Source organism: Zeugodacus cucurbitae, chromosome 2 (assembly GCF_028554725.1).
Source record: "Zeugodacus cucurbitae isolate PBARC_wt_2022May chromosome 2, idZeuCucr1.2, whole genome shotgun sequence".
NCBI classification, from domain to species: domain Eukaryota; kingdom Metazoa; phylum Arthropoda; class Insecta; order Diptera; family Tephritidae; genus Zeugodacus; species Zeugodacus cucurbitae.
The window spans coordinates 15,673,134-15,693,990 of record NC_071667.1 but is presented as its reverse complement, the minus strand read 5'-3'; the positions used below and the strand labels follow the sequence as shown (position 1 = coordinate 15,693,990).

At 36.0% G+C, this 20,857-nt stretch overlaps 2 protein-coding genes across 2 annotated transcripts in view; both read right to left on the bottom strand.

Annotated features, from left to right (window-relative positions):
• LOC105219026 (neuroligin-4, Y-linked) overlaps positions 1-20,857 on the bottom strand; it is a 143,381-nt gene that overhangs the window by 57,335 nt on the left and 65,189 nt on the right. The window contains exon 3 of the mRNA XM_054231355.1: positions 7,701-7,864. Coding sequence (XP_054087330.1) covers positions 7,701-7,864 — 164 coding nt within the window. The remainder of the gene's footprint in view (positions 1-7,700; positions 7,865-20,857) is intronic.
• On the bottom strand, positions 8,789-16,892 carry LOC128922030 (uncharacterized). The gene is made up of 2 exons (XM_054231350.1): positions 16,393-16,892; positions 8,789-9,555 (listed from the first exon to the last, which is right to left on the bottom strand). Exon 2 carries the CDS (start codon positions 9,547-9,549, stop codon positions 8,896-8,898), a length of 654 nt encoding a protein of 217 aa, XP_054087325.1. The 5' UTR covers positions 9,550-9,555; positions 16,393-16,892; the 3' UTR covers positions 8,789-8,895.

Here is a 20,857-nt window from a genome sequence, read left to right as displayed (position 1 = left end):
TGCACTTAAGAATTGTATGAAAATGTTAACAGAAGATTAAAAATTCGAATTTTTCCAACAAAGGAATTTCACAAAATATTGCAGAGGCAAATAAATTTGCTTGAAAACAAAAATATTTACAACTCTGCGCACAGTACTTTGCAATTAAATTTCAAAAATACTTGTTTTCCGAAATTCCCAAATGAACCAATGGGTCTATACGAGCATATCAAGCCACATTTTTAAACACACAACACACAAGTTGTGCAAAACTTTGCTTATAACTTACATGCCTCGAAAGTTCAACAACTTGTATGTACATAGGCACCTACTCACATAACCAAGTATCAACTTACGTACACATGTTCATAACGGCTTTGGCGCGCCCATGAAGGACATTAGGAACAACGACACTGCGGTGGCAAATGTGTAACAAAGGCAAACTTACACTGATTTCCCACGCCGATAAACCTTATCACTTTGCAATTTTTGTTTGTACTCAATGTTTTTCATGTCTCTTTATACGCTGCCATGAATTCACTGCAGCATATGCACGCGTGTATATGTATGTGTGACGCACAAAAATATGTGAACTTTAATGTGCGCTATCAGTGCGTCTTTTCAAATTTATTGAAGTGTAACTAAAGTGCCTGCTTTCGTAGTCGAAAATGACTGTGAAGAAGTGCAAAGCCACACACATATGAGTGTGTGTGTGTGTGTGTGAATGTGGCGCTGTCAATACATTAGTGTTCTAGTTTCTTAACTACATATGAACATACATGCTATTTAGAACGGCATGTTTATAAATATTCTTCTGTATGAGACTGCACACATACAATAGCTGATTTCTTCCACTTGTTGCACTTGCCATATTTTTGTTGTTGTTGCTATCTTTATTTTTTCACTCATTAGTAACACAATTGCTTTCATTATCATTTTTGTTCGTTGTTCTGCTCTTATTCTTCGTTTCGCACATATTTTTGTTTTTATTCAATTTTGCCTTTGCGTTGTTCTTTTGCATTCGCCCCGTCGGTTCAAGTCAAAGTTTTGCAAAAGTTTACCACTTTATGTTTGCTCTTATTTGCATTGTCTTTGGCCTTTTTGTTCACCAAACTTTCGGTGAATATTCGATAATTTTGGTATTTTTGTATAGTAGATGTTGATATGCAAAATTCTTCGCAATATTGGCAGCAGTCGGTGGCGTTGAGTAGTAAACCAACCTAGTTGTTTTTATGAACGAGCAAGTGTTGGAAAAATAATTCTCTTTACGAAATATATTTTTCCTTTCGGTAACGATATATAGAACGGGAATTAGCTCAAGCTTTTTATAATAAACAAGTAAGGAAAGGCTAAGTTCGGGTGCAACCGAACATTTTATATTCTCGCAATTTATTTAGAGATTCACCTATATTTTCGGTGAAAAATTAACCTTAGGCACTGAGTTCTTCATCTTTGATATCAGGGGCCTTGAAAAGTCATGGTTCGATTTTGACAATTTTCCACAAGTGATGTCACAGCTCAAATACAGTATTTGTGTAAAGTTTTATATCGCTATCTTTATCGGTTCCTTATGTATACATTATAAAGTGAACGAATCAGAAGGATTCAAAATTGAGTTATATGGGAAGTAGGCGTAGCTGTGAACCGATTTCGCCCATATTCCACCAGTGTCATCAGGGTGTCAAGAAAATTTTATATACCGAATTTCATTGAAATCTGTCGAGTAGTTCTTGAGATATGGTTTTTGACCCATAAGTGGGCGACGCCACGCCTATTTTCCATTCTGTAAAAAAATCTCAGTGCAGCTTCCTTCTGTCATTTCTTATGTAAAATTTGGTGTTCCTGACGTTTCTGGTTAACTCAGTAACTTTAAGTCATTTTCAACCTAACCTTTGTATGGGAGGTGGGCGTGGTTATTCTCCGATTTCTCTCATTTTTGGACTGTATAAGGAAAGGGCTAAAAGAAACGACTGCAGAAAGTTTGGTTTATATGGCTTTATTGGTTTGCAAGATAAACACAAAAAACCTATTTGGGGGCGGGGTAACGCCCACTTTTCCAAAAAGATTGCATTCAAATGTGCCCCTCCCTAATACGATCCTATGTTCCAAATTTTATTTTCATAACTTTATTTATGGCTTAGTTATAGCTCTTTATGTGTTTTTGCCTATCGCCATTTTGTAGGCGTGGCAGTGATCCGATTCTTCGAACTGAACCTTCTTATGGTGCCAAGGAACACGTGTTCCAAGTTTCGTTAAGATATCTCAATTTTTACTCAAGTTATCTGTTGCACGGACAGACGGACGGACGGACAGACAGACATTCGGATTTCAACTCGTCTTGTCATCCTGATCATTTTCATATATATAACCCTATATCTAACTCGTTTAGTTTTAGGACTTACAAACAACCATTATGTGGACAAAACTATAATACTCTCTTAGCAACTTTTGTTGCGAGAGTATAAAAATATATATTTTCAAAAATATTTATAAGACTTATAGCTGATTAGAATTTAGGAGAATATCTCTAAATGGGCATTATCGATAATCGTTATCTGCATATCGAGTTAAAGTTAACAGAAACAAATCGTCTTACAGTTTATGCCTTGAAAGAAACATATGTCTTTCGTATTTTCTTTCCACACTCTTATCTTCCTATTAAAAATTCTTTTTAATCGATGTAATGGGCTGAACTCAATAGCAAAAACATTTATTCTTAAGGAAAATAACTCCTTCCTCCATTAAAGTCTCGTTTTTACCTTTATGTACATATATCAATTTTATTAAAATGCAAAAACTCACGTGGTTCTATTCGGTTTAGTGACAAACTAGAACCCAGCCAAGTACCCTACCATCTTATTAGTCTCTATGTATCAAGGACCAACACGAGATTCGTGTAATACCCTGAAGTTCTAGACACCTTTCCAGGCTCTCCGGGTTATTGTGGTGTGGTCTCATACGATATTATTTCATTGAGTGCGATTTGAAGATTAAAGATCTCGTACCTGAAAGCTAACCAGGGTCACTGGGAGTTTGGGTATGCGTTTCATAATGCATATAAAATAATATACATATATTGTGAAACTTTAAAGAATATTTGATTGTTATCAAATTCAATTCAAAACAAAATATAACTGTTCTATGAGTCTACAGGTTCTATAGATCCCAAGAACTTAGCTATTTCCTATACTGATATGATAAAGCACAACACTGTGGTTTTCAAGAAGAAACAAAACGCATTAAAATTAATGTTATGGCAAAGAATCTAGGTTTTTGTAGAAATTAAATTCAAGGAGAGAGTCCCAAAAGATCGATCACTTTTAACAGCAATTTGGTCCGTATGTCAGTAAAAAACGTTGTTCCAGAGAAAGTCTGTTAATTATGTAATTCGATTTTGATTTCGATTTCTGTTGGTCTACATATTAAGCAAGACCAACGCTAACCCTTATTATCGAGAATAGAATCTAAGATCCTCCCTGTCAATCCAGCACATTTAAGATGGGCAAGCCCGTCACAAAGCCAACATTAAACAAAGCGATCTGAATCGCTTTTAATATTGCAGTTTGGAAAATTACAAGTCATTATGAAAAGTTTACGTAGAATGAAAACCAAAAATAGTAAACAAAAATAAAAATTATGTAAAAGCAAAACAAAAAAAAATAATTAAAAACAATAATAAAATAAATGTAATTCGCTAATAATGGATGACCAAAGATCACAACCAATATAGTGAGCAAATTGAGATGCACTGAAACACTTAAAACGCGAACAGCTGTGAGCAAGAAACGAAAAACAACAAAATAATATGAAAAGTATAAAAGAAGAATTTATAACAACAATAAATAATTGAAATGACTCGGCACAAGAATTTAAGAAAAATAATTAAATTAGTACTAAAATATAAGTACAACACAGAAGCAAAATAGCACAAAATACTTAGCTTTAGATTTCACTTAGCACAAATAAATTATATTTAATAAAATTTAATATTTAAGATAAAATTTCACAAAAATTTAGGAGCAGAGAAAAAATACGAGCTTTACAGTTGACGCGTTGCCGGACTTTTATGGCAAACCAAACTGAATATAAATCAAGTAACTGCACCAAAAAGACCAACTCCGAAAAACGAATTGCCTCTGCGAAAACCACACGACTAAAAATAAATACTCGTCACATATAAAATATACAGAACAATTGAAAAAAAAAATTGCAAATCAAGGCTTGTAAATTATGGTGGTCGCCATTTGCTGCTGTGATTTATTTCTAATTGACCCCAAAACATATTCACATATTTTTTATACCAGGCAGAGTAAGGTATATTTTATAGCAGACCTGTCTTAAATCATTTTAATATGAATTCAAAATGAAAGTAAGAGGAAGCTAAATAAAAAGTTTTTAATTAAAATTTCCGTTCGTTGCATATTTGCAAGACAACATAAATAATTATAATTGAAAGGTAGTATCCTTGATTATAATTAGACAATTAAAGTATTAGGGTGAGTCATAGAAGAAAAGTTAGTTGCGAAACATTCATTAAACCAATTTATTTATACAATTTCTCAAAAACAAAATTGATATATGAATTTCATTAATTAAATTTACATTTTAGCTATGCATATCTGTGCCATTCATTTATCTTGCATCTAGACCACCGCTTATACTAAAGCTACTCAAACCACTCACATTTAAATGAGCTGTTACATTTCAAATAGCAGTGAGACTAATTTTCTTCTACTCCCCAACTGGAGACTGTCCACTCTCCCGTCGACAGTTTCACATTTCATTGCATACCAACACTTCGCCGCCAGCTATTCCCACTGCTGGTCTATTATTTATTTAGATATTTGAACTGAATTCATTTATGGGTGTGGGTGCGTGTAAGTGAGCTTGTTGAATTTACATTTTTCTAATAAAGGTGACGCGGTGTCAGTTTTTCGAAATTATTCTAATTTATTTACGCTACGCGATCCTCCACTTGTATTTCACTGCACTCATCTCAGTTCATCTCACGTTTTTCGCTATTTATGTATATTTTTCTGTGCTTATTTGCTATTATCCAGCAGCAATTACCATAAAATATGCAAAGGACACACTTGGAGCTTTTCTCGTTCCGACTGTCACCGCAAATTGCGGTCAAATTTCATTAGAATTATAATTCATCGGTACAGGATAAAATTTAAAATATATATATATTAAGACAGGTGGGGGAAATAATTTTTTTTTTCTATGAAAGAAAATATTTCAAATGAAAAATGTTGAAGGAGTACTGATAAGCATCAGTACGAGAGCGTTTGTTTGAAATGGAAATTCTTTAAATTCACTCTTGAAAACAAATTACAATAACCTCTTGATCCCCTTCTACTGTGTTCGTAGGAAACATTTAAATATAAACTGTCATTCAATTCAACCGAATTGTGCAAAATAGTTAAAGGAAGGGAAATTTTCTCAATAAGTTGTTGATGAAAGCATCGTTTAGAATCCGAAAAGCACTCAAGTTCATAAAAATGTATTTCATGAAAAAAAACTGCCGTGTATTCACTTCGGAATATTTTCCCTAAAACTGGAGATCTAACTTTTTGGTTGCTATTTATGTAGTACAGTATATATGTATATGGTATAAAGTAAAGTTCGATATATGAGGCCTTAAATACTTATTGTCCGATTCCGGCGATTTTTAGAAGCACAATGCCACACCATAAATGCAGAATTTCTGCAAAGTTCTGTTCCGACATCTTCACTAGTGCTTACTTTATATATTGTAAAGTGAACGACCGACCGACTTCAAAGTTCTGATATATAGGAAGTAGGCGTGCTTGTAAACCGATTTGTCCTATTTTTATATAATATCATTGGAAAGCCAGGAATATATTATGAACCGAAATTTATTGAAATTGCTCAAGTAGTATCGGAGTTATGATTTTTGACCCATAAGTGGGTTGAGCCACTCCCATATAAAATTGTGTATACCATTTTGAGCACAGCCAACAACCAAAGGTGTGAACAAAACCGTAATACTCTCTTTAGCAACTTTGCAGCGAGAGTATAAAAATTAGTTCACATTATTCTCGGAATCGACAGAGTCAACGGTGTACCCTATACAAGTATTTACTTATTTTAACATTTAAGTTTGAAATTGCAATTTTACTTGTTTTTTCACGAGTTCATTACGAGATAAAGAGGGAGACTTGGGTGTAGATAAATGAGAAATGAGCAACCATTTCGACTATATTAAATGTCAAACGGAATTTATTATTTATTGCGGTTAGTTTCGTTGAATTATATGGCATTAATTCCTGGAAGCAATGTCAGCTGAAATTTTTGCACCACCTAAAAAAATACAACGGTTTTGAAGACGTTGTTGAAAATGCGCCGAACGAAGGGTCGAACAATGAGCGAAAATATAATATTGCAGCGGAAAAAATGGATTGACAGGAAATGGGTTAATGTGGCGTAGACGTGGCTGCGAGGATGAGCGATGGAGGCAATGTAGCCATTAATGAGGTTATCAAAAATAGTTAGCAAGCTTAAAGCTTAACGATGTGGCTGCTTGTTTGGTTGACTGTCACTTCCACATAAATTTGGATTTCAGTTTTTTTTTTCGTTTTGCTTATTTGCACTTTTCGAAAGTGGTAAACAAAAATAAATGGAGGAAATGAAAGCAATCATAGATTAAAAGAGAAAGTTCCTGTAAAAATAAATGATGAACAATGTGCTAACGAAAAATGTATGTCCTCACACTATACAGTTGCGGTTAAACGAAATTTTCAACTTGAAGATTTGTGCGTCAATCTTTGTAGACTTGACCCTTTCGAGTAGACACTGCATTCAACGGTACTAAAGTACAAATGCAAATATTTGCTTAAAAGATGTGGTAAATGGGAGTTTTAAGTAACAAATTGAGGCCGTTATTTATTTTTACCAGCTTAAAAATCCTATTTTAATTCTTTTTACAACTACAAAGAGCAAACTGAAATTAAACGATACAAAATTTCATAAAGAAATAAAAAACATTACACGCAACGAAATATATCTGTATATTTTTTCATACCCACGCAACTGAAAGCCCAAAAAGACGAGCGCAATTGCGTGTCGAAAGTTTGAAGTGCCAAAGGACGCTTGCCATATGCAGTAAAAAAAATTACAAACATTTCAATAAGTGAACCTTTCCAGGTCCGCTTTTATTTGCCAGCCTTTATTATAATGATTGTTATTTTATCTACTGAGCACTTTTTTGGTTTGAGAATTTCACTTTTTTACACAACGCTGTGTAAATGGCATATTGGGCGATGAAGTTCGCAGAGCAGCCTTTTACATACTTTCATTCCTCTCTTTTCTTCTCTGTCAAATGAATGCAGCGCTGCCACAAAATTATAAATAACACACCCATTTATTTCACGCCTTTTTTATTAATGTGTAAAATAAGCAAATACTTTGCATTGCCGCCACAATCCTTTTTCCTACGTCCATAAGTCCATTTGCCATTTTGACCGCTGCTAGTTGTTAGCCAACAGCTGTCAATTCCAACAAGCGGACGGTGTTGTTGCGTTAAACAGTCCCTTGAGAATTTCGCACGAACGGATGCCGAATTTGGCAAATTTGGTTAATCACATAAACACACACACACACATCGGCAGAGCTTGTCTTGTCCCAATAACCCAGTAGGCTCACACTTAACAGTTATATATATATATATCGTATATATATATTTGCATAGCACTCACCTTGTATGGGCACGTAAATATTCAAATATAGGCAATCTTCCGATTGATTTTGCAGATACGGCAATAGACGCTTCAAATACTCCAGCCGTCCCTTGGGCACACGCTCTAAAGCGGCTGTCTCGTTGGCGATGTCGGGTAGGCGTTGCGGACAAACCGGACTAAATCTGTGTGCGAAAAAAGAGAATAAAAGATAAAGTTGGCATAAAATGCATATTTATAATAGTATATCTATAAAATATAAAATAAAGTGTGAAATGAAAATGGTGTAAATGCACATGGTTCAAAAATGTAAGAATAACGATTGTTATTAGGTGTTATTTTTCAATTTGGTTGATAAATTTATAAAAATAAATCTAATCCGTGTAAGAATATTAGATTCTAATTTAAGTTTTCTCACATTCGGTTCGAATGTAACATACGAAAATGCTGGGTGCTGAACAGATAATACATTCGAGTGGCATGACTAGTCTTTTTAAGTAAGGATTAGAGCACATTTGTAACATACCATAACTGATATCTACGTATATATGCTTCTCAATTCGTCGCTATCCACTCTTACACCCGTAGCATAGGAAACTAATTACCACTACTGGAGACTAGCCGACGCGCTAAACAAGGCTCTTTTTCTTTAAGCTTACATCTAACATTCAATTGATAGAAGACCTATAGATTACATAAAGAAATTCTTTAAGAAAGTGAACAATATTCTCACCTTATTTTCCTGTAACCTTATGTCACCTTCTTTAAAGAAAAGCGAAACGCACTCAATTCGGTAAGAATTATAACAATATTTATTTAGTTCAATCTATATAATTTGAAGAATTTATATGTATATTTTAACAAATGTTGCGATGAATGGTTATATTAAATATTAAACGTGGTATAACAAAATCTAAAACGTTTAAAGGAAACCGGGAGATGCTGAGCGATCGGCTGATATCTACGAAAAGGTGGCGCGAGATCCTTTCTCGTTCCTTTTTGTTGAACTTTTGTGCTGAGTGGTGTCATCATGTTGATGTATGTGTATGTTTGTGTGTGTGTGTGTGGTGTTCTCTCTCGTGATGAGGTGAATGTAACGTATCAGTGTGGTGCTTTTGATTATGTGGTGATTGGTGTGTTTCTGTGTGGTGAAATGATTTGGCTGTGCGTCTTCCTTCAGACTCATTTAGCCATCCCGGCCCCCCTAGGCGAATATTTAGCCTAGAAGCCGCTGTAGCTGCTGTAGCGTGGCTACGACGCTGCTGAGGCCTGTTGACCGGTGGGAGTGCGGCCTAGGCTGCTGACGTCGTGCTGATGTGGCACGGTGTTGCCAGTGACGGGATTCTGCAGACGGGGGTCCACGCCGGCGGTATTGTATCAAAGGCGCTCTTTGAGAACGCCTGATGTTATCACTGGTGCGAGGAGCCGCTTGTCGCCCTGCGTCGCGTCTGGTAGTGCGGTGCAGCAGCGTGTGATGCGAACGCACACAGATTTGGCAGCGATTGTTGGACGGGCACTCCTGCGTTGCGTGAGTAGTTCCCAGGCAATTTAGGCAATAGCCGTGTGCCTGTGCAACTTGTTGGCGTTGCATCGGTGGCATGCCTTTAAAAATGCCGCAGTGCGATAGTCGATGCGGGTGTCGACACAATGGGCATCGAATGCGCTGCAAATCCGCTGTTAGTGCGGGTGATGCTGGTGTTGATGCCATGCTATTGCCCGGGGCCGTTGGCGCGGTGGTGCCTGTTGTTGGTTGAGGCACGGCGGTTGGAATGGTGGTCCGGCGTGCTGCGATTGGGGCAGTTCCAGGGCGCGGAGCGGGAACAACCGAACGCATAGTTGGCGTTGATGGTGATGCCATTTCTACGTCCATATTGCTCTGTATAGAAAAATTGTTATATTAGTTATATGTATTGTGGAGTCAACAATAATATGAACATGAGTGCCACGTTATGTGGCATGCATAGATTGTTATTTCTTATCGGACATTTATGTTAGGGTTTTATGGCGTTTTTTGATGTTCGAGGTTTCGAGTTTGTAAGCGGTTTATCTGTTTTAACGATTTATTAATTAACATTCGGTTTTCGAGTATATTTACGTTTCTTTATCTTCGGCGTTTGGCAGAAAGCATAATTTGACGAGCGGTCTGGTTAGCGTTCCGGTTTGGGTGCGGAGATCAACTACTCGAACATGACCGTCGGAGCTGTAGTGAAGCTGCTTTATGCGTCCAAGTCGCCATTCCGAAGGTGGGAGACAATCGTCTTGTATAAGGACACAATCTCCAAGTTTTGGTTCTTTTCCTTGAACTTTCCAGCGGTATCTCTTGTGGAGGTCCTTGATATAGTCTTCCTTCCATCTACGGCTGAAATCATGATGGAGAATTTTAATTCGTTCCCATCTGTTTAATAAGGATAGCGACTCCACGCCTGGCTCAGGTATGGCCAGAATGGGTGCTCCTTTGAGAAAATGCCCTGGGGTTAAGGCTGTGAAGTCGTAGGGATCTTGCGAGAGTGGTGAGATAGGTCTAGAGTTAAGAACGGCTTCGATACGAGCGAGTAGTGTGGTAAACTCCTCATAATTGAACTTATGGTTACCTGCCGTTTTCTTTAAATGGAATTTGAAGCTTTTTACTGCTGATTCCCAAAGTCCGCCCATGTGTGGAGAACATGGTGGTATGAATTGCCAATCGATCCCTTGGGGTGCATATTTTTTGACAATTTCAGGGGCTACTTCTTGGCTGAATTGTAAAAACTCCCTTTCTGTGGCTCTTTGAGCTCCGACAAAGTTTTTTCCATTGTCGCTCATAATTTTTAAAGGAAATCCGCGTCGTCCGACAAATCGTGCAAATGCTGCAAGAAAAGCCGCAGTAGTCAGATCGGAACATAGCTCTAGGTGTACTGCCTTTGTCGTAAAACATACAAAGACAGCCACATACCCTTTTCTAAATGAGGAAGACCTTAACATCGAGGCCTTTATCTGGAAAGGTCCAGCAAAATCAACCCCAGTGATGGTAAAGGGTAGAGCATAATTGCAGCGTTCAGGTGGTAAGGCTGCCATGATCTGCGTACGCATCTTGTGCTTGTATATCGTACACTGTTTACACATGAAGATGGTTCTTTTAATTTGTGGCTTTAGTCGCGGTATATAAAATTCTTGCCGGACCATTTGTTGCATCAGGCGATGCTCACCATGCAGTGTAAGCTGATGGAGATATATCAGAAATAAATTGGTAAAACGGGATTTCTCTGGAATAATAATGGGATATCGTTCGTTATAACTAAGGCTGGAATTTGCTAGTCTTCCATTTGCCCGTATTAATCCCTTAGCGTCCAGGAATGGGTTAAGGACGAGAAGTGAGCTTCCTTTTTCGAGAGGTCGTTTTTCCAGTAGCTTTGATTTCTCTCGACTGAAATAGCGAGTTTGGGTATATAAGATGAGACTGACCTTGGCATGTTGCAAGTCGGAATGAGTTAGTTGTGCGCAATGATCACTTGATATTCCCTTAATTTTTTGTTTAATCCTTTGGATGAATTTATGGATGTAAGCGATTACCCTTAGTGCTCTAGGGAATGATGAAAATCGGTGGAGAATATCATCCTCTTCGGGAGTGATATGAAAATTTTCAATTTTCCGACTTTCCGGCGGAATTATATTCCGAGCAGGAGATTTTGGCCAGAATTCTTGTGACTCTGTTAGCCATGTAGGACCGTTCCACCAGAGTGTAGTGCTGGTGATGTGAAGTGGTTTGCAACCTCTTGTGCCAAGATCCGCTGGGTTATCTGCACTTGCAACATGTTGCCATTTTGCTGGGCCAACTAAGTCTAATATTTGAGATATACGGTTAGAGACATACGTCTTCCAAGTATAGGGTGGTTTTTCTAACCATGCTAGAACTATTTCTGAGTCTGACCAAAGATACATTTTGTGATCGTTTAATTTGAGATGGGTTTGAACTATTGAAATTAATTTTGCTAACAGAAGGGCACCATTCAGTTCGAGCCGTGGCAGGCTTAGTGTCTTCAAAGGTGCAACTTTGGCTTTGGCTACCAAAAGATGTGAAGATATTTTACTATCGTACTGAGTTCGTACGTAGACAGTTGCGCAATATGCCTTTTCAGAGGCGTCACAGAAACCGTGTAATTCTACATTAATGTCAGGGCTGAAGTTTACCCATCGAGGGATTCGAATTTCTGATATAGTGTGTAAGTTGTTAGCAAATTGAACCCATTTTGTTAAGCGTATAGGTTTTACCTGTTCATCCCATTCAGTGCCATCTTGCCACAATTCTTGAATGAGGATTTTGGCTTGAATCATTATTGGCGAAAGCCATCCTGCGGGGTCGAAAAGTTTTGCCACCGAGGAAAGTATTTGGCGTTTGGTTATGGCGGACATTGCAGATATTGACTCAATTGTATATGAGAATTGATCTGTTATCGCATTCCATTGAATCCCTAGTGTTTTTGTTGTACTAGCCTTTTCAAACTTAAGGAAGTCTGTATCTAATAAGTCTTCCTTTTTTATATCTTTTATTATTTCGGGGTGGTTTGATGTAATTTTCTTGAGGGGAAACCCTGCTGAATTAAGTGCTTTGATCACTTGAGATAGTGATTCGCTCGCTAATGGGATACTGTGGCTACCTGATAGTATGTCGTCCACGTATGTTTGTGTTTGCAACACAGAAGATGCTAGGGGCAAATTAGTTTCGCATGTTTTTGCAACTTCATGTAATGTCCTAATGGCTAAATAAGGTGCGCAATTGATGCCAAAGGTAACTGTTTTAAGTTTGTAGTCGCTAATTGGACTATTAATTGAATTGCGGAAGACTATGCGTTGGAAATCTTGGTCATCTTCATGTACCATAATTTGCCTGTACATTTTTTCAACGTCTCCGTTAAAAACGTATTTAAACATGCGCCAATTTAGTATTAGCAACATGAGGTCAGGTTGTAATGTTGGCCCTGTGTATAGTACGTCATTGAGTGATTTGCCTGAGCTCGTACATTTTGAGGCATTGAAAACCACTCGTACTTTCGTTGTGATTTTATCTGGTCTTATTACCCCATGATGTGGAAGGTAAAAAGACAAATATCTACCTTTGGAAATTTTCTCATATGGTACAGTCTCTTCCATATGATTGAGGTCAAGATATTCCTCCATCACATTATCATATGCTGATTTAAGCTCACTTTTCTTTATCAGGCTTTTTTCCATGCTTAGGAATTGCTGGACTGCTGATATTCTAGAGTGGCCAAGAGCTGTGGTTTCTGGAAAAGTAGGTTTGAATGGGAGTCGCACAACATAACGACCATGTTCGTTTCTTGTTGTTGTGGACTTGTAGTAGGCTTCGCATGCCTGGTCTTCTTCTGAAAGTTGAGTGATTTGAGGTAATTCTTCTACTTCCCAGAATTTTTTAAGTTGGTTATTTAAATATTCGTTTGTGATGTTTTTCACTTGTGTTGTGAAAGAATTTATTTTTTCAGTGACTTGGCCACTTATAATCCACCCAAAGATTGTATTTTGGGCTAACAATTTATTGGAGATTTTCTCAATACCTTCAAGAATTATTTGAGGTATTAAGTCACTGCCTAATAATATGTCGATTTGGGATGGGGTATGACAGTTGGGATCTGCTAACTTGAGATGTGAGCATTTTTCCCAGTGTTTTTTATTAACTTCATAGCTTGGAAGCAAATTTGTAAGTTGCGGTAGAACGATGGCTTGCGCATCTATTCTAATATCCGCACTTGGAGATACTATGGTGATTGGGCATATTTTGTTGGAATTTTGAATAATGCTCCCGCCCATTCCCGAGATTTGAAAGTTAGAATGTTTTATTGGCAGTTTGAGCCGATTTTGAACCTTTGAAGATATAAAGGATCTTTGAGAGCCTTGATCTATTAGTGCTCTTAGTTTGAATAAATCACCTTTATGTTCAATGGTGATGACCGCAGTGGGTAAAAGAATTTTGCTTTCATTTTCTGAATGAAGCGCTTGAATTTTTGCTGCTTTAGAGCATGATGGTTGTTCTTCCCTTTTTTCGGGATTTGATATTTCGGGATTATTTGATGTGGTCGTAGCGACTAACCCCGTGGTTTTATTAAACTTATTTTGCTTCATATTTTGAAAATTAGTAATGTGAAGCAGTGAGTGGTGTCTTCGTTGACAATATACACAATTGAATTTGCTTTCACAGTCTTTTGTCATATGATTATTCGACAGACAGTTTATGCAAAGTCTATGTTGACGGACAACATTGTTTCTATCTGAAACGGGTAATTTTTTGAATATCTCGCAAGATCTTAATTTATGACCTTCTTTACAGAGGTCACACAACGATTGCCGTTGATTATTTTGATTTGAAACGAATGTGTGACTTTTATTATATTGCATATTATTGCTGGCTTGAGGCTTAAACGAGGTTCTACTCGACTCATTTTGATGACTTGATATATTCATATTTTGGCTGCCCATTCGCTCAGCTATCTCGTACTGAGCAGCGAGGAATTTTTTCATTTGCTCCCAAGTGGGCATTACTCTTCTATCGTCAAGTGATTGCTCCCATCGTAGTACCGCAGCCTGAGGGAGTTTTTCTGTACAGATAGTTACTATCATATGGTCCCAATATTCTACGGGAGAATTTTGTGTTTTTAACACTGACAGGCAATTAGTCACTGTCGAGTAAAATTTTTGATATTCCTGGCTGGATTCTTGTTTAATTTTTGGATAATGTAATATAGTTTTTATAGGGTTTTCTATCATTACCCTTTTATTTTCATATCTTTAAACTAGTGCATCCCAAGCCAGCTTAAAATTGTCGCCATTTACATCGAATTGCTTGACGATAATGCCTGCTTCCCCTTGTGTCTTGTACCTTAGTTGGAATAGCTTTTGTGCTTCTGCAAGTCTAGGATGGTTTATGTAAAGGGCTGTGAACATGTCCCGGAAGGACGGCCATTGTTCATAACATCCAGTAAAAACTTCAGTATCACAAGTTGGTACATTTAGATACATGCCTTTATCTAGGTCTTCTTTTGTTGTTGTGACTTCTCTGGGAGGGGGAGTAGTGGCGCTATTTGGCCTTAATACATTTAACTGTTCGCTTATCATTCCCTTTATTATTTCTGTATGACCACGGCAATTATTTAATTTGGCTGTCGCCGAAGCTTTTATGTTTTCTGGGAGTTCAGCGTCGTCAGCATCAATTACTGTATCGTACGCTGCCAGAAGGCGTGCCCATATTTCGTGGACACTTTCGAGTTTTACTTTTAAAACCGATTCCGTGGTGTCAGCAATAGGGGAAGCTTTGAATTGCGTGCAATAGTTTATAAAAGTATCACTTTCAGTGATGAATCTTGATAGTAAAGGATATTTTGATCTTTTTTGTTGTACACTCTGCTTTGAGCGTGTAGCTTCTGCAGGTGTGTTTTGTGGTTTATCTTCATCAGCCATTTTCGGAATTTGTAAAAATTGACTTGATTTAGATTCTTTTGAGTCTGTGCTCATTTAGAATTGAAAATTTGATAAGATAAATTGTTTGTTGTTAACTGATAGTGTTAACTGATAAATCTCGAAAACCGAAACTCTTTTTGGAAATAAGAGTTATTAAAATTATTAAATTTGCTAAAATACGCGTTAATCGTTTTTGTTGACCGCACGTTTGTATTTACTTGCGATTTTATATTTATATTATATATTACGGACTTATCCGTATGTCCTTGTATATTAGCGCTCGTAAAAGTGGTAAAGAAGGTCAGTAACCTTTGTACATATGTGTGCACGCTATGTGCCTATTTATGTGCATATGATATGCTGAATTGGTTGGTATACAATCCTGCTTGTTTTTGTAGTACAAAGAACAAGGGGTATTGTTGTAATAATATTTGCCTATACGGACTTAAATTGTTTATATATGTACTTATATATTATAATACTCTTACCAGCTTATACGTGTATTTTGTATTTTAACCGTGTTTTTTTTTTTTTTTTTTTTTTTTTTTTTTTTTTGAAAAAATTATATGCTCGCTTTTTTTTTTTTTTTTTGATTTATTAAGATTTTTATATTTGCATATACCCGGATGTAGGGTGCATTACCGCGTATGCAAATGAATACCGTGTATCTGTTTGTGTAGATATGTATACTTATATTAGCGCGATAAGAAGAGAGCGAGAAAAGAAAAGTGAAAATGTGAAGGTGATTAACCTCTGCACATGTGGATATATGAGTTAATATGTTTCAATATAATAATTTGTGTTTGAATGTTTGTTTATTTGTATTAGTAAGTACTAAGTTATGTTTGTTGCCTTTATGTATATTAGACTTATGGTTTTGATAATGGAATATGTAAATATGTATGTTTGAAATTGTTCTCTTTGCTATGGATTTTGTGTGCCTTTTGCTTACCTATTTTATGCAATCCTGCTTACTGTTTGAAAAAACAGAAGGGGTATTGCTTGAAAGTTTTGCAAGTAAATACTTGAATATAATTTGTTGGTTTTCTATTTTCTATAGGTGTGTTTGTGTACACAAGGGTAAGCATATAAGGCCGGAAATGATTACCTTATGTTTTTATATAAATATATTGATTATATATTTTAGCAAACTGTTTTTTATTCCCGTTTTGGAATCGTTCAAACGGATTATATTGGTTTTATATCTGATAAAACCGTTTGATATCATACATATTTACATATGTTAACAAAAATGGAAAGGACTTACTTTGTCTCGCCTCAAGGGGTTTTTGGGAGAATACGTATGTAAAATTGGATAATTTTGTAGTTATTATCCCCTGCTTTTGTTTTAGTTTCCTCCTGTGTTTAGTGATCCTCTACTCCAATTTCCTCCTGTGTTTAATGTTCTTTCCTAATTTCCTCCTTTGTTTAGTGTCCTCTTGCTCCCGTTTCCTCCTTTGTAGATTGTTTCAATATGACTTCGTTGCTTTATTGTGTGATTATATTTTTCTAATTATTTCGCGCCCGATTTATATTTTAAATTTTTGCTGTTTTTATAGTTTTAATTTTATAGTTAGAACGCGCCCGATTTCTGTTTTAAATTTTAGTTTCGCGCGCGTTTGAATTTTATTTTGTTTAACATCTATGTAATTTTTTTGTTTGTTTTTTTCACAGTATTAAACATATATGTATTTTTATTATATTTTTGTTGTTTTGTATTTGTATGTAAAAGGTCGCAAAACAATATTACTTAACAGATTTTAATTATTTTTGTAAATTTTTTTTTTATTTTATTTATTATTATTTTTTTTGTTTTTATAAAAATTAGTTATATTTAAATATGTATGTTTTGAATATTTGCACTGCACATTTCTTTATTTGGTAAATATTTTATTTTATTTATATCTGTACCTTTTTGTAGCACAGTGTATACTATATACATATGTATATACTGTATGTACCTAAAATAATATAGGTCACTGCACTTGCTGTTTCGCGAAACCGGTTTTTGGCACAATTTTGTTGTTTGGTTTTCTTTTTTGTTTGATTTTGTTTGTCACTTGTATAATTTTTATTATTTTATTAAACACTTTTTCACATATATGTATATTAATTTTTTTATATTTATTTAGCCACAGTGCCTTTCTTTGTGGCTCGAAGGACCATGAACAATTTTCTCACCTTATTTTCCTGTAACCTTATGTCACCTTCTTTAAAGAAAAGCGAAACGCACTCAATTCGGTAAGAATTATAACAATATTTATTTAGTTCAATCTATATAATTTGAAGAATTTATATGTATATTTTAACAAATGTTGCGATGAATGGTTATATTAAATAAGGACCATGAACAATATTCTCACCTTATTTTCCTGTTTGATTTTGTTTGTCACTTGTATAATTTTTATTATTTTATTAAACACTTTTTCACATATATGTATATTAATTTTTTTATATTTATTTAGCCACAGTGCCTTTCTTTGTGGCTCGAAGGACCATGAACAATTTTCTCACCTTATTTTCCTGTAACCTTATGTCACCTTCTTTAAAGAAAAGCGAAACGCACTCAATTCGGTAAGAATTATAACAATATTTATTTAGTTCAATCTATATAATTTGAAGAATTTATATGTATATTTTAACAAATGTTGCGATGAATGGTTATATTAAATAAGGACCATGAACAATATTCTCACCTTATTTTCCTGTAACCTTATGTCACCTTCTTTAAAGAAAAGCGAAACGCACTCAATTCGGTAAGAATTATAACAATATTTATTTAGTTCAATCTATATAATTTGAAGAATTTATATGTATATTTTAACAAATGTTGCGATGAATGGTTATATTAAATATTAAACGTGGTATAACAAAATCTAAAACGTTTAAAGGAAACCGGGAGATGCTGAGCGATCGGCTGATATCTACGAAAAGGTGGCGCGAGATCCTTTCTCGTTCCTTTTTGTTGAACTTTTGTGCTGAGTGGTGTCATCATGTTGATGTATGTGTATGTTTGTGTGTGTGTGTGTGGTGTTCTCTCTCGTGATGAGGTGAATGTAACGTATCAGTGTGGTGCTTTTGATTATGTGGTGATTGGTGTGTTTCTGTGTGGTGAAATGATTTGGCTGTGCGTCTTCCTTCAGACTCATTTAGCCAGAAAGAAAATTAAAATTTGTATCATGTAAAAATTGGAACACATTCAAAGAAGTACTGCAAACATGTGTATAATGTTGAAATATCAGGTTGTCAAATATCACTTCTCCCTTTTAGTCTTTTGAATTTCGCGGCTATGTATAAAGCTCTACAGAGCTCGTTTCTGGCAATACTATACATCTTTGAAAGCTTTTGACATAACCTACAAAACGGCGATATGAATGATTAGTTTCGATATTTCATTCAACAGTTGTAGACGTGTAAACATGGAGTTCACTAACGCCGAAATTCGCGCTATTTTAAAGTTTCCCTTCGTTAAAGGCAAATCCGCTAGAGAAACATTCCGTGTTTTCCGAGATTAATGGTACTCTATCACTTCGAACAGTGGAGGAATGGTTTCGACGATTCAGAGCGGGTGAAAACGATATGCCAGCCGGCGGAAGACCTGTGACGACGAATACCCATGAAATCATGGAAAACATCGAGTTAGACCGACATGGGGCATCTCGTGACATCGCCCAGGAGATGGGAATTAGTCCCCAACCATTTTAAACCATCTGCAGAAGGCTGGATACACAAAAAATGATGTTTCAGTGCCGCATGATTTGACGCAAAACCACCTTCTGGACCGAATCAGCGCCCATTTTTGAAGCGTGACTGGCGACGAAAAATGGATCACATATGACAATATCAAGCGGAAACGGTCGTGGTCGAAGGACGGTGAATCGTCCCAAACAGTGGCCAAGCCGAGATTGACGGCCAGAAAGGTTTTGCTGTGTGTTGGTTGGGATTGGAAGGGAATCATCCACTATGAGCTTCTCCCATATAACCACACGCTTAATTCTACCATCTACTGCGAAGAACTGGACCGCTTGAAGCAGGCGATCGACCAGAAGCGTCCAGAATTGGCCAACAGGAAGTGTGTAGTATTCCACCAGGACAACGCCAGACCACACACCACGTTGATGACACGTCAGAAGCTACGAGAGCTCGGATAGGAGGTTTTATCGCATCCACCATATTGTCCGGACATAGCGCCAAGTGATTAGCACGCCCTTGTTGGAGTAAAGTTGAACTCAGTGACTGTCCAAGTACAAGGAGGGATGCTTCTACGAGGGGGGTATTATGAAGTTGCCGTCTAGATGGAAACAGATTATCGAACGAAACGGCCCATATTTGAACAAAATCCGATCACTGTAACACTTTTATAAAGCATTGAATAAAGAGCAAGAAAGCGGGAGATATTTGACCACATATATAACTATAAATAGATAGATAATTTTCACCGAGAAATGAAAACTCGCTAAGTCACGGCGGTAGTGCAATAATTCCGCTCAATCATTGTATATCAAACTAAGTTGACATATTTCCATTAAGTAAGTTCTTAACTTATTTTTCATCTGCAATAACTAAAAGTTATTTCCTCATATTCAATTACAAGGTTGAAAAAAGTGCAAATTTCGCAAAAAAAAACATTTTTCTAAACTTTCATGAATTCCTGTGTCAATCACGCAAACTTAACTCCGTCGGCAATTATCAAGTGATATTGCTTACAAATATTCTAGAGAAAGGCAAAGGCAGTAAACAACAGCTTATTTCCCGTTATTTCTCAAATGAAAAAGACTTGGAAATTTTAGCTTCAGCTTCCATATTAAAACGTGTTGGTGTTCATATATATGTTCGTTCTTATTTTCTACTCTGTATTGTAACAAAAAACTTTTAAACTTTCTATTTGAACTCGCTTCACAACTTCCCACAAGGCCATTATTTTCATAAAAATGCCGCCAGTTCACTTTTAACTTTGCATTTAATGTCATTACATAATTTTCAATGGCGCTTGACATGCGTAATCTCTTCTGTAAGCAAATAAACAAAAAAGTTCTAAAGCAAAAGAAGAACAAGATGGAAAAAATGTTCAACATTGTCATGCAGATAATAACTTGGGACAGTTCATTGCACTATAGCGCTAGGCCCGCTACTCTTGTACTGAGCTTGAGTTTAATCAACTTAGATTTTTTTGTTTTTGTTTCTGTTTTTAAATAATTATGCATTAAATATTTTTGTTTTTGTTGGAAACCGCCACAGAAGAATTTTCTAATAGACAGTGACGTAACAGCGAAATTCGTGATTTAATTTGCAATTTATCGATTTTATATTGCAATGTGGAATACTTTAAGCTGTGAGTATTCCACGATTTTTTCTTCGCATTTAATTAACTTTAATTAATCAAATTTGCGCAGAGTGCCTTTCTAAACTGCACAGTAGTATTACGTTTCTGTTTGAAATGTTAAAAATTGGTTTTAATTAAATTGCTTATAATTATTGCTAAAAACGCTGTGATTTTCAAACTAAACTCTAATTTCATTAATCGTTTGAGAAGTAGGCTTCTTTGTGATTTTTAAACAACGAAATTGTTTTGCGCTTAAAACTATGTTAGTAGTAAACATGCACATGTCTCAATACGGGGACCTTAAAGAATTTTTTAAATCGTGTGAAATTTAAAAATATGATTCGCGTAAGTTCTTCTTCTTCTTGACTGGCGTAGACACCGCTTACGCGGTTATAGCCGAGTCCAAAAC

Excerpts from the sequence above, each read along its gene's own strand:
- LOC128922030 (XM_054231350.1), bottom strand. The coding sequence starts at position 9,549 with ATGGACGTAGAAATGGCATCACCATCAACGCCAACTATGCGTTCGGTT.